Consider the following 14,218-nt stretch of genomic DNA (forward strand, 5'->3'; position numbering starts at 1 on the left):
CCCAAATCATTTGACTGTGATGTTTCTTCTGTTTAAACTAGACCAATAAGCTGCAATTCGTATATATATTTTATTCCTATCAAGCAACAATGAACATTTAACAAAAGTGATTGACTAAAATATTTTTCACTAGCTAATATTTGTGATTAATGGCAATGTTACAGATATTTTAATGAGTTACATTATTATTTATTCAAGTCAGGAATTAGCAATAAAATGTATGTATGTCACAGAAATGGCACCACTTTTAAGATTGACATTTTGTTGGGATCCTCATATTTTGCTTGCCATGAGTTGTTTACCTTTGCTTCATGTGCTTCACCACAAAACTATCATTGCTAATCTGTCCGTAGGCTCCAAAGATTGTCTAGATAATTTGATTTAACAAATATGTTGAACTCTTGTCATAGAAATTGAATGAATGATATACACAAGAGAAAACAATTTTTTTCTTTTTCTTTTCTTTTCTCAGGTCAACTGTACCAAGGCATGACCAAAATCTTCACATCTACAGGAATTCAGTCGGGTCAAATGAGTGTGTCCACTTATCAAATATCAGAGTTGCTGGAAAGATCCGACCTCCCACGTAGTGCCAGAACTCTGTTTTGGATCCATCTTAGCCACTGCATGAAGATAAGTAGCACTTACAGTATATATTATGCCGTTAAAATTTGCAGATGGCTTTTTCCAGCTTTATCAGCATTTATTTAATCAAGATGTTGCCTATTATCTATTCATGGACATTATGAAGCAAATTCCTATGCAAGTAAGAGAGGAGTCAGAGACCAAATGGAGATAAAGGTGACTGGGAGATGCAAAGCACCTTAGCATTCTTTGATGCAAACATTTTACAGAAAGTAATCATAACATAATATCTGTAAGGAATCTAAACCATCATCATCAGACTGCTTCATGAAAGCACCGACTTTTAAGTAGGCCTATCATTTTGGTTTTGTAAATGAACGCGGTACAAGCAGGGGCGTATGAACGACCTAAAAAGTGTTTACATTTTTTTTTTTTAGGTTTCAAATTCCATCAGCCTTTCTTCACTACATGACACAATTTTAAACGCCGTTTATACAGATAAATTCATATGTTAAACATCTGTCAATCAAGCGTCATGAATTAAAATGCATGTTTTTCATATTAAACTGAACATGGGCTGATAGTGGTGTTTGAGACATTATTGGTCATTCTGTGTTTCTGAAGGAGAAAAAGTAATAAGGAGACCCACTTACAAAAGTCGAAGACATCTCTATTTTGCTCACGCCTTTTTCCTCAGGTAGCTCACAAATTGTCAGCAGCCAAGTGTCTGTTGCTCCTGGCTCATGAATATTAAACAAGTTCATCAAGCTGACGGTAAAATGTGAGCACTAGCCAATGGGATTACCGTTTGTGCATTAGTCCCGCCCTCAAAGGAGGCTATGCACCCGAGTAGTCTAAGTCAAACTTGCAATAACTTCAAATGACAAAATGGCAGAAATTTAACTCTAACGTACCATCTATTTTATGGTGTGTCGAGCTTTTTGTATAGTATATAACAACAAGGTCGTTTATAATAATACAAATAATTTAGATGAGAATGAATTTGAAAACATATCACACAATCTGTTATATGGATTGCGTATCTAAATTATTTGCCCACGTATTTTTCTTGATCAAAACCATGATGTTTGTCTTAGCATATTTTCATAGCATTCATTATTATTCAAACTCATCTTGCTGATGTTTTGTAATTGTAAACTAATAAACCCCACTTGGAGTATGCAAATATGGTCTGTTAACAAAAACGAATGAAAAGCAGAATGGTGTTGTCTGACCTTTGGAAACAGAGAGAAAATTTTAATCAAAGATTGTCTCCTAACAAGGCAAAGCTGCATCCTGACTCTTTCCAGGCTTTCGAAGACAGCTGCAATAACTATGACGGGGATGAAACCACATCTGAAATACATTTTGCAATACTAGGTCATTTACTAAAACCGTATGTCCAAAGATTGGTCTTGGTATTATTCCTGCATTTTTCATTCTTGTATGTTTTTCTGTTGAGATGCACACCAAAGTAATTTGCTTTTTATTTCTTCCCGGCATTAACAGGAACTCTGCATTTATTGCTATTTTAATAATAGTTCTGTGATTGAACATCACACCAATCAGTCTGAGGTTATGTAGTTGTCTCGCTGACTGATTTAACATGTTATTTGATCGGTTGATGTGGTTTATTGTTACCTTAAAAATGAATCATTGTGCGGCAAGAGTGCTAGGCTAGACCACAAAGAACGACTATTAAAATGTATTACTTATTTTCAGAGCATGCTAATGTTGAAAGGTGAAGAGCCATTATCAACATTAAAACGTATCACCATGCCATTATTAAAACAGCTCTGTCAGCACCGACCGACATGCGTATAGCTGGTATGGATATGCCATCATCCAAGACCAGCTCTGTGAAATCAGTCTGACAGCTGAAACATAAGAGATTTGTTAAAGTTAGCGTTTCATATCACAACCATATTGAAACAAATAAGAAAAGCATGCCTAGGTTGGGATTCTTCTCAAAACACAACATAGGTAAAATGAAGCATAAAAACAACAATTAGCTGTATTTGGCAGTCATGTCTGAGGATGCAGACAGTTTGATTAACTCTGACAGTCTATTGTACTCATCCATGCAATCGTTTCCAGAGCATGGCCCATAAATCATCTGAAACATGGCAGTGAAACTGGCGTTTATTGAACTTGTGCTCATTGTTGATATAAGACCGTTGCAACATTCCAGACAGGATTAACATGCTCGAAAAACATGCAGTAAGAATGAATACTGCATTTTATTATATATTTATATATAAATGTATATTGTAGTAATTTCACTTTGTGAATAATTTATCTTGGCCACAGTACATGTAGTCTTTTCTCTGTAATTATGTACCAGTCTGTGTGTTTGGCCTGAACTTACCAGCTGCTACCTGTCATGGCATAGCCCTCATTATGAAAAGTCCCTCATACATCATAGTTCACAAAATTCACAGATCAACTAATATCAACTAAGCAAAATAAATGAAAAATAATCTGATTGTGCAAACTGAGTTTTGTAATGGTGTGATTGGGATGTTTTGTACATATTGACCACATAAATTCTCTGCATGGGACAATGGCTGTAAATGACCATGACATATATATTTACAAAATGTTTTCTGCCTAAAACTTTGAATTACTAGTTTAATAAAGTTTGGTGTGCAAAAGACATTAACATTTTTATAGTCTTTATTTTATATTTGTGCTAGAATTTTATGTACAAAATGATTGCCAACATAAAAAATGGGAATTGAGAAACATTCAAACTAATAGTGCTACGCCACAACAAGATTATAACTTTAAGGAAAAAAGGAAGCGACACTTCACGCAATTCGCACTATGCATTCTTAAATGAGTGGTGACATGCATTTTAGACAAAACTGTGGACTAAAATGTCAAGAGTTTTGCAAAACCTCCTTTCACCTGCAACGCTAACAGCGTTATGCAGTAATAACAGTAGCGAGTTGTGAGATTACATGGAAACATGTCTTGTAGCAATGAACATTTTTAGCAGTATTGTTTGTTATATGTTATTGAGTACTGTTCTTTTATAAAAGTTTTACTAGTCAGAAAACAGTTTGTTCTACAGCAGATAAAGTATAGGCCTATGTATACAATAGTCTATTATCAAACATGTCCATAATCAACTCAGTTATATGGGATTGGGCAGTTCAATTTGTCATAAACATGGCTTTAGCATATGCAAGCATATGCTATGCATATATATCTTGCCAGTAATTAAGCAAAGCAGACCTCTTATTCTTATACAGAGAACTGCCAAACATGTTTAATGACTGAATGGTTCAGGTCACAGAAAAGTCTGTGACCAATCCACATTGCAAAATAATGTTGTCTGTTCAACTTGGAGTAACACTAGCAAAATAGACTCAATATGCCTAAAGAAATTGCTTATATGGTATGTACTTTCACAGTGTGTACAAAATTGTATCAATAAATTGCGAAGATGTTTGGGAGATGTTTGGGAGAGAACTATGCATTGGAAATCTGTTGTAATATTTTTCTTAGAAAAGTCAACAATCAATTGTAGGTGAATTCTGATAATTTTACAACATATTATCAACAGTTTGGATATATACAAAAGTGATCAGTTGGTTGTGGTGGGGAGATTGTCTACTGTATCTTTCATTATCTTTTCAGTCTTAAACAGCACATATCCAAGACAAATCACCTCAAGTGTTTGATCTACAAAATACATGGGAAATATATATATATATATATATACTGTATATATATAGAACATGAACAATGAAATAAAACAATATTTTGCGTTGCCTGGATGTCCAAGTTCATAAAGTAAGTGGGAGCTCTAAGAATGTTTATTTGAAGACATTCTCAAAGGCAGGGCACTTGTGGCTTTTGAGCTTTTTCATGGTCTTTTTGAACTCCTTGCTGGATTTGTCCCACTTGTGAATGCCGGTGAGAAGGTACTGTTTGTCCACCTTGCGTCCCATGATAAGGTATGTGTTTCCGAGATTTTCTAGCTGCGTGCAGGGGCAGTCGGCTCCGTTCTTCAGGTACAGAGTGAGTTTCTTCAGCTCCTTCTTCTTCAAAGGGCCCAGCTTTAGAGGTTTTTTCCTCTTCTGCAGGATCACCCTGCGATCCGTGTTCTCCCGTTTGACTTCCTTGATCTTGGTCTTTATGGCTAAAGAAAACAGAGATATGGATAAGGTTGAGAATATGGATAAAGAAAATAGTGAGAACTGTGATCAGCTTTCTGAATCTTCTCCAGTGGGTGGAGAGGAGACTGAAGATTACATCATCCTGCCAGTAAATATTAGTTTTTGGTATTTCTTCAAATTAAGCCTTGTGTTTATTTCCATAATGACATGTCGATTTTGAGCTGCCTGGAAAAGCCCCCACAATGTTTTTAAACACTGCTCCCACCTACTGCCTCTGTTGTGGTCTATGATATTGCAAAGCTTCGTTCAATCTTGCATTGCATCCCTGAACTGTGCAGCGCTCTCTGATCTACACAAAGTCATCTAATCCCTCAGGCCATGTGCTAGGTTCAGAGAGGCCAAGAAGGGTTTGGGTTGCAAGGGGTATCGCTGGCGGTTCCCAAATGTCCAAGGCCATAAAAGAGAGATTAGACTGCTAAGTAATGCAGGGGACAAAAAGAGATGAAGGAATGGAGAAAAAAATGAGGAGAAGGTGTAATCAATATCAGGCCTGTCTTCTCTGCCAATGGTCTCAGGGCAAAGCCATCATGATACTGGTCTCTCTGTCATTAACTCCGTCAAGTTCAAGAAAAAGCATTGATATCCTTGCAAACCAAAACCGCTCTCATTGCCATATTCTTTTCCCAGGGGGCAAGAATGTCCCAAATTGCAGCTTCACTGCCCTCTGCCCCTCTAGACGTAACTGGATACTAGGTTTTGTTCCTTTGAATACCTCTCTTATAAGCTTAAGGCAATTAGTCAAAGGTCAGAATTTTTCTAGATGGATATATTGGCCGTAGGTGAAATGGTCCCCATTCAACTGCAACTCCACTGGAAAAAAGCACTAAAAGTTACCAGGGATGCACTGATAATTAAAATTCTGGTCGACAAGCTGAAATATAAATAAATGAACAATAAACACAAAAATAACTCATTTTAAATTCTAGAAATGAATTTAGGCATCACAACTTAATGTGCAGTATGAAAACAGATGTTCAATTTGAGATGTGCTAAAGATCAATTAAATATAAATAATTCATCTTAAATTTTAAGATTAATTTTAAGTGACCGTTATTGGACTGCAAAGATAATCTAAATGTAAAAAAAGGGAAAATGAGCATGAACAATTAAATATTTAATACCAGTTGATACTGATATATAAAAACCAATGTCTAATATCAACCTACACAGTTAAATAAAAAATATGGCCAATAACTCATATGGTGTATTCATCAATGTAACAGAAAATGGTTGTAAAAACCTCTGCAAAGATTTAATAAAAAATCATATTTTCTTTATCAGACTCTTGACTTTGGGGAAAACATTGGGAAATTCTATCATGACCGTTCTTTTGACCATTTAACTCCTGGTTTTAATCTTACTCCACATTCTTAGATTTGCCTTAATCTGTCTGATCTGTCAGTAAACTCTCTTTAACCTGTTAATCTTTTCATTTCCTTAACCTTCCTATGCACGAGTCAGCTCCACGGTGGTCTTGCCAGAGTGAAACTTCAATGGCTGTTCCTCCCTCACACGTGATTTTTTTTTTCCTTCTAGGTTAACGATGGAGAAACATGCAGAGCGTAACATCTTATCAACTTCAACGGTCTAACATCAGTGACCCACCAGTGAACTTCAGGCAGTCTGCCACCTACAGAAGAATTTGGTCCAATTAGCAGGCCAATCCTGAAGACCGGTGGAAATGAGCAGACATCGGTATTGAGATTTACTGCTAATTATGTTTTAACAACCTGATCAGTCTCCATTGGCTGTCATTGAGCAGACCACAATGAAACTAAATCCTCCTCATATCCTCCTGAACCTTGACTTATATATATATCCTCTGCAGCCTGGAACATGAAAAATATAATGCTTGATCATTGCCAAGGAAAATTAAAGTCCCCTCATTTAAGTCATGAGAGCAGCTCTTCACACTGTTACACTGTTATTCAAAGAGCTACATGATGAAATGCGTTTTAGTCCTCAATCCATAACCTCATATCTCACACCTCCTCACTTCTAATTGACTCTTGCAGAAATAAGCCAGTCTTCCCAGTATTATTAGTGCACATGGAAGGGATTACAGCTTGATCTGAAGTCTATAAAGGAGCTTAGAGTTTGATTAAATAAAAAAAATGGTCTGAAGGTTAAAGAATTATCAAGTCAGGCTAGAAAGAGTCTTGCCTACCTCCCACAACCACTTTATCTTAGTCCAAATCCCACTTTAACTCCACCGTGAACTCCATTTGCACCTTGTGTTTGTGAATGTAATCCTTACAAATGCAGGGACATGGGTACAGTTGAAAACCTTCAGATGTGGCTTTCCAGCTAATACGTGTAACACCACACTTTCCGAACAATAACAATGGGAAAGCTATAACAGGTTTAGTCTCTCTTGTTCTCTGTAATCCAGTGTCTCGAAAAGGGCAAGCCACAATAAAGCACCATATAAATCAAGCCGTTTGAGATGCCTTTCCAATCTCCCTCAAAGTGATAAGACAATATCAGTAAACGAGGGGGTGTTGACTAGCATACCACACTGCAGATACTTCACAGATAGATCTGCATCAGTAAAACCAGTTTACTGAACCATGTGAGGGTAGTAAGCAAACACTGCGCGCCAAGATCACACATAGTTGCTGCATTCATACATACTACAAAAACACGAAGCAGCCACCATTTCCAAGCACAGGCGGTGGATCAGATTCTAAACACAAACCCGGGGCAGATAATGTTTCAATCTCAGATGGTCCAAATAAGTACTTCACGCTTGAAAGCTCTGGTAAATATTTGATAAATAAGATATAAACAAAGAGAGCATATCTCAGAAATCGTGTGGTCACAATCAGTGTTCTTTCCAAACTGAAATGAATCATTTTGATAAAAAGCAGTGAAAGTATTTACATTTCATATGTGATAAACTATGCTTTAAAAAACCTTTTAACCTTTGTCCCTGATCTTTGACCTCTGTCATTTTGGAGACATGTCCACAGGCAGATGTAACGATGCCATAAACTCAGAAGGGAGAGTTTGGGCTGAAACAATTCACAAACATGGCACCTGTGGCTCGGGGTGAGCTCCAGTTAAAATGGTGCTTTTACTACAGTTTTACTACAGGAAAGCTGAGCATGCATCACTGACCACGGGATAGACAGCCAACTAAAGTGTGTTAATGCGGTACTGTTTTGGAGAGACAGAAAAACAACGTTTTTCTTCTGTTTCCATATTCTTCAAATATCTGGGATTCAAACATCTGGAGGGAAACTAAAGTTTCATAGGATTTTCTGAGTATCCAGGGCAGTTCGAAATGTCTAACAAGACAACATGTATCTAAACTTGACGGAGAGACTAATCCATACATTTACTTAATTACGTAAAGCAATACTTCACAGCGTGAACCCTGTCTTCCTTCACTGTCTGTCTCTGGCAATATCCCGGAGAAGTAATGTAGTGCTGAGGTCACAGAGAGAGTGTCAGTGGGGTCGGTTTACATAAAGCTGACCAGAGAAAGACGGCAGCTTTCCAGAGATAGCTTACCCATTTCAAACACTGAATGAAACTTTATGGTTTTGTCAGAGGCTAACCAATACCAGCTTTTGTTTTCGTCTTCAGAAGAAAGCAGGAAGTCACTGCTCTCCTTTTGTTGAGGTTAACTCCTGCTGTGATTGGCCTTAATGGCTGCAGTTATAGGCTCATTTAACAGTCATTGCTGTTAACCATCTTCAAATATAAATGTGCAGTCACACTGAAAATCCAATAACAAGAAATTAAACCCAACTTTCTTAAGATTAGGGAAAAAGACCACCAATGTACCAAAAGTTTGGGTTTATGAGATATTTTTTAATTCTCTTATGTTAACTAAGGCAGCATTTATATGATCAGTAACAACATCAATATTGTCAAATATTATTAATATTAAAAAAAAAAAAACATTTTTTTTTAATATATTCTAAAACATAATTGATGTAAATTTAATTTAAAAAACAGCATTTATTTGAAATATTTTTTAATGTGATGAATTTCTTTACTGTCACTTTTGATCAATTTAATGCATGTTAAATGCATGTATTAATTTCTTTTTTTTTTTATTTACTGACCTTCTGAATATATTATATAAGAAAAAGCACTAAGCGTCCCAGACAAGTAACGTGATATATATAGAATGGACAAAATCCAGTAATAACGAGAAGAAAACTGTTGGAAATGACAACAAATATATACTGGACACTCCAGTTTACTCCAGTGACCAAAGAGTAAACTCAGACTTTGTCAGTCTCTGCCCAGAGGTCAACCCCTGGGCTGTTGTCACATCCAGACAGGAGAGCAAACATCCCAATTTAGAGCTGTTAGTAACAGCCAAATAAAGACTTTAGGGCCTCTGTGAATTACCTCAATTCATTAGTTAAACAGTCGTGGCCTCTCAAAGGGTAATCCAAGCCATGACATAGATTTACAAGGGTTAAAACATTCTGCTGCTGCTGTTTTAAGTGTTTAAAACCATTGCATTGTTCTATTAAAAGTGGATTTGGCAGTCAAGACAGTCAAATATGTGCAAAATAACAAAATCGTGATCCAGTGATTCTAAAAGTGCTTGAATCTGTCCCAAAAGCAGTGTTAATGGCCGTGAAATAAAATATCATTCTGGCACTCAACATTCATGGCTAAAGAAAGTTATGACTCAACATGATGACTTAACACTGGTGAAAGGTTAAAACTAAACGAAACTGAAAGATTTAATATACCGGTAAGCAAGTCATTATAAAAAAAATTCATTTCTATGGTTTCCACTCCTGGAAGAATAAAGTTTTCCCTCATTATTCTAACACAAGACCATGATAACTAAATTTACGATGAGCAAAACATTAAACTACAGGCATCTGTATGAGGCTGCTGGGGAAGCTGAAGGAATAGGTGAATACCTTTGGTTCAAGACTGTGTGGTTTTGGCTGTTCTTTCAAACTAATATATATCAGTCTTGGATCTCTTGCATGCCTACTCCATTTCCAGAATACAGAAGATGAGAGGGGAAGATGGGCTGCAGTCTTGGCACGTTCAAGTATGTGAGCGCAAAAATACAATGAATGTGCGTTTTTTCGGTGCGTAGGCATGTGTGATGTATGTACTGATGTTCTTACCAAATTCACTGGCGCACATGTGCTCCAGAATCACATCCGTTTTCATTTCATTGTCACAAGGAGGACAAACTGGAGAGTATCCTAAAACAGAGGAAATGCTGTCAGAGAAATTCACCATCGATATCAAAATCCAGAGTCATTGTGACCAAATGTTTTTGTCTTTTGTCTACTTTGGGGTTTGTCCCAAATTGTTTTTGTGTGCAATTCTTTGGAAGGTTTGCAACTGGCTTTTAACAGCGGGGAACCAATCACAGTGCAGTTTTCTTTCAAAAAGAAGAGAATTCAAACTTGTTCAACTTTCTTTAATTATCTCCCTGTCAGGCAAGCTACGGGATTTTCTCCTGGCTTTCTTCTATTTTTTGTAAGCCATTCTGTGCTTTGAATTGTTAGTATACTTCTTTTGTTTGGCTCCGCTTTTCTCATAGCACTAAAATATTCGAATCAAGCCTTTTTACATAGACATAAAAATGTTTGCTTGTTTCTTTCTTTGCCTGTCACATGGTAATTTGACGTGAACAAATATTATCTGCAGAGTTTACATTTGTATATAAACCATTGTTACAAGTTATGCAGGTTAGAAAAAGGAGGCACAGGACAACACCCCAATAACTGGGGCTGACTGTAATTAGGACAACTATTGTTCCACAGATGCCTCCCTATAGTCATGGAAACTAAAACCCTTGAAAGTAAATTCTCTTAGTACCTTTTAAGATTTAAAATTAAATTCGATTAAAATTCAAGCAAATTGTCATTATAATCTACTTTTCTAAAACTTCCGTCTGTCTTTATTTACGCTATTTGACAAGACTTTGATTAAATTTTTGGTGACTAGTTGTTTTTTCATTTGCATCTATTTAACAGATTATTGTGGAAATTGCACTCAGGTGAAAAGTGCTTTTAAAGACAGCTGTTGGCAAGGAATTTCAAAAGTTAAACAATTTTATGCCCCAAGTTTTCTGCGTAATGCAAATTATCACCCACTTGCAAGCTGCCAGTGGATCAAAATTGTGCAAAAACTATTATTTTAAAGCAATGCTGCATTTTTTGTATGGTGATATCGGCAGTAAACTTAAACTACCCTGCAGAGAGTTAAAATTTCAGTGGCTCTTGTTGAGTGTTACTTTCTCCACAGGCATTATTACCACAGAATCACAAGAAAACAGCAGACAAATGGTTAGGGCTTAATCCCTTGTAGAGAGTAGGAAGAGAGGAAATCCTTTCTTCTCTTTAACCCGGCACTGCTTGAAGCTTACAGTGAGTCGATATGCGAGGGAGGGTCTAATGTATCTGTGGCATTGGGTTCATTTGACCGTGATGCTGACAGCATGTGATAACAGCTGACGGGATCTCTGTGGGGTGTTATTAATTTAACTTCTCTGGTATTCCGACTTCCAAGCCACCATGCTAGTGATCTCTCACTCAGGACTGTGCGTCACTAACAGCAGGCTATATAGGGCAGATGGCTGAAGTCACAAAAGTATCTTCTCTCAGTGTGGTACATCGTTCTGGCACAGTCTGTTCATTCTAAAACACCATGTTGTAACTTTTGAAATGGAAATTCCCTTGTAATTTATGAGCCATCTACATAAGCTAGTTGTACTTTCCCTTGTCTGGGACATACAACTATAGGGCTTGAGTGTTTCCATAGGGAAAGTCTGACTGGTGCCAGATGCCCTGACTTACCTGGTAAAACAGTCCGCATGACTACAAGAAGATACACTATAACCTACCTGCTAACATACCTAATTTGCTTTAAATTACAGGGGAGGTTTTTAACAGGAGTCTTTTTAAGAGTATGGAAATGTATTTATTTATTTTCTAACCATGGAAAATTTAAATTTTCTGCTTTGGTGCCACCAGTAAATAAAAGCAGCTGTTCAAATCTCTGTCTTTGTCTGAACTAAAGTACTATCCTCCTATATTACCTTACGGAAAAAAAACTGTTATCAGGCACAGTGGGGAAGCCTGACAACGTTTTTGCTGGTGTCGTATTGAAATAGCATTACATTTACAGAAATAATAGGGGTACTCATGAATACAGTAACTCATTTTAAGTAATTATTGCTGCCTGCCTACAGGGTCTTTTTTACAAAGACAAACTGCACTAAAGAAAAGTATCTATTCTCCAAATTAGGTGCTGCAGTTGCGAAATAACACCAAATAAATAGATATGTAATAGTCTGTTGTTGGAACACATCCCAGTGTTGTCCTGGAACTCAACTAACACCCTGAAATCAATTGCTACCAGCTGTTAAACAAGCAAAAACTCTGATATTCATCTATCATGCTTTACAGAGAAGCCACATATCCTGCGTCCTCTATAGATGTTATTGTAAGGAACAAGTTACCTAGAAATGTTCCCAAAACTGAATCATTTGTCAAATCAGACACAAACGTGAGGTATTTGAGGGGCTGAGAGGCAACAAAAGGTGTGATAAGTCTAGATGAAAACCCCCAAATGGACACCAGTTCCTGAAATAACATTGCAACTGCCGTTAAAAAGTCTAGGTGTTACTTCTCACACACAGCAAAAGGTGAAAGGTTGTAAGCAGGTAAAATTATACAAAATGTATACAGTATTGAAACAGTCAGTATAACCTTACATGGTTATCAGGATAAAAAAATAAATCAGTATTTGCAAAATAATTAACAAAAACTTTTTTTGCATGTCAAAATATGCATCTTGGTACATTTATTTGACAGGTTTTTGATTAGCTACACATTTATTTGAGTGAAATCACACTTGATTTAAATGTATAAGTTTTTGTGTTAAGTCATTTGGACTTACCAGTGGGCTTGGAGGCCTCTGTGGCATTGGGCGCACTGATGCACACATCATCTTGCGGAAACTTCTCGCAAGTGAGCATCTCGGGCCAGGGGAACCCAAACGCTTCCATGATGGGTGTGCAGCCATCACGCACATTTTCGCAGAGCCAGCGGCATGGGTAGATGGGCCTCTCCAGGCACACGGGCGCAAAAAGGGAGCACAGGAACACCTGAGTGCCCGGGTGGCAGTTCTTGTGCACCAGGGGCACCCAACTCCCAGCCTGCTGCTTGACCTCAGACATAGTCTCGTGCTCCAGCAAGTTGGGCAGCAGCATCTCGTTGTAGCCCACTCCGTGACAGAGCTTCAGGTCATCTGGGATGTCCACACATTGTGGAGGCTTGTCGTAGATACGGCCGCTATTGTACAACTCTGCCTTCCAGGTATCATACACATACTCAGATGTCTGGCCCAAGGAGACCATGGGCATTATCAAGATGATGATCCTCCAAAGCAACAAAGATGCAAGGGACTTCATTGTGAACTCCTAGTCAGGATCCCCAGTCAATGCAGCCCCCAAAGCGGTGAGCCTTGAGTGAAATGAAGTCCTCTTTGTCTAGAAAATGAGGAGGGAGAGCCAAATACCTCTGAATTTTATAAGACTCTGCAGTCAAAGTATTGAAGTTGTGGAAACTCCACCTCTGAAGCCCAGTAGCTGTTGCTGACTCACAAGGCTGAGTTGCTTGAAATGCGCTGCGCTCGAGACCAGGGAAGACCGAGACCGCCTCGGCAACCAATAGGAAACTTTCTGCACCTTTTGCTTCTCATGTGTCAATCAAAGTATTCAATGGCCCAATGAATGAGCCAATATCCCCGCCCGCCTGCGTTTCTCTCACTCGCCTTCTGTGGAAACAGATCCTTAATAACTTCATTTCGATAACATTATTAGAAGCATTGAAATTCATGAGGAGTTACTCGCTGAAGGCTCGAGATAACTGCATTTACCATATTCTGAGAAGGCGTCAAGAGCCATTACCTGAGTAAAACGTGCACGCATTATCACGGAACTATGTGGTTTGACGTGCATTTTTAATTCCATGCAATGTAGTCTGCGCGGAATAACCTAGGCTACGTAATACTGATTTTCTTGTTAAACCGTCATATAGGTCAATTCTGTTCACAGAGCGAGCGTTTAAAGGTGTATATAATTTCATAAGGCTTTATTTGCTCTGTGTTCGTGGTTTCATTTGTATTTCAACGAGCCAAATTAAGTAAAAATGTGAGGTGTGAAATCGCCCGACGCGTTAGCTCTCCTCTGTGCAGTTGTTTTGCTAATCACATTGGTGAGATAATGAAGTCTGAAGATAGTTCAGGGCTCATTACCACCAAACTCCCGTTGTCAAGACATTTTTAAAGCTAGACGGTCATTATAATGTGCTCAGCACCGTTTTAACAAACTAAGAGTGTAGGAAAATGTTACATATGTTACACGCAAAATATTTTTTCAGCTCTCTGTAGAAAATTAGGAAGCTGTCAGGATAGATCAAATGTGTGTACATTAAAACACA

The 14,218-nt window shown here is 37.7% G+C and overlaps 1 protein-coding gene across 1 annotated transcript; it reads right to left on the minus strand.

Annotated features, from left to right (window-relative positions):
• Positions 1 to 2,715: 2,715 nt before the first annotated feature.
• On the minus strand, positions 2,716 to 13,394 carry LOC107709857 (secreted frizzled-related protein 1-like). Its single transcript, XM_016514507.1, has 3 exons — positions 12,675 to 13,394; positions 9,887 to 9,967; positions 2,716 to 4,735 (listed from the first exon to the last, which is right to left on the minus strand). Exons 1-3 carry the CDS (start codon positions 13,186 to 13,188, stop codon positions 4,410 to 4,412), a joined length of 921 nt encoding a protein of 306 aa, XP_016369993.1. The 5' UTR covers positions 13,189 to 13,394; the 3' UTR covers positions 2,716 to 4,409.
• Positions 13,395 to 14,218: the final 824 nt, after the last annotated feature.

This window comes from Sinocyclocheilus rhinocerous, unplaced genomic scaffold, assembly GCF_001515625.1.
Source record: "Sinocyclocheilus rhinocerous isolate Xijiao unplaced genomic scaffold, SAMN03320098_v1.1 scaffold926, whole genome shotgun sequence".
Taxonomy (NCBI): Eukaryota; Metazoa; Chordata; class Actinopteri; order Cypriniformes; family Cyprinidae; genus Sinocyclocheilus; species Sinocyclocheilus rhinocerous.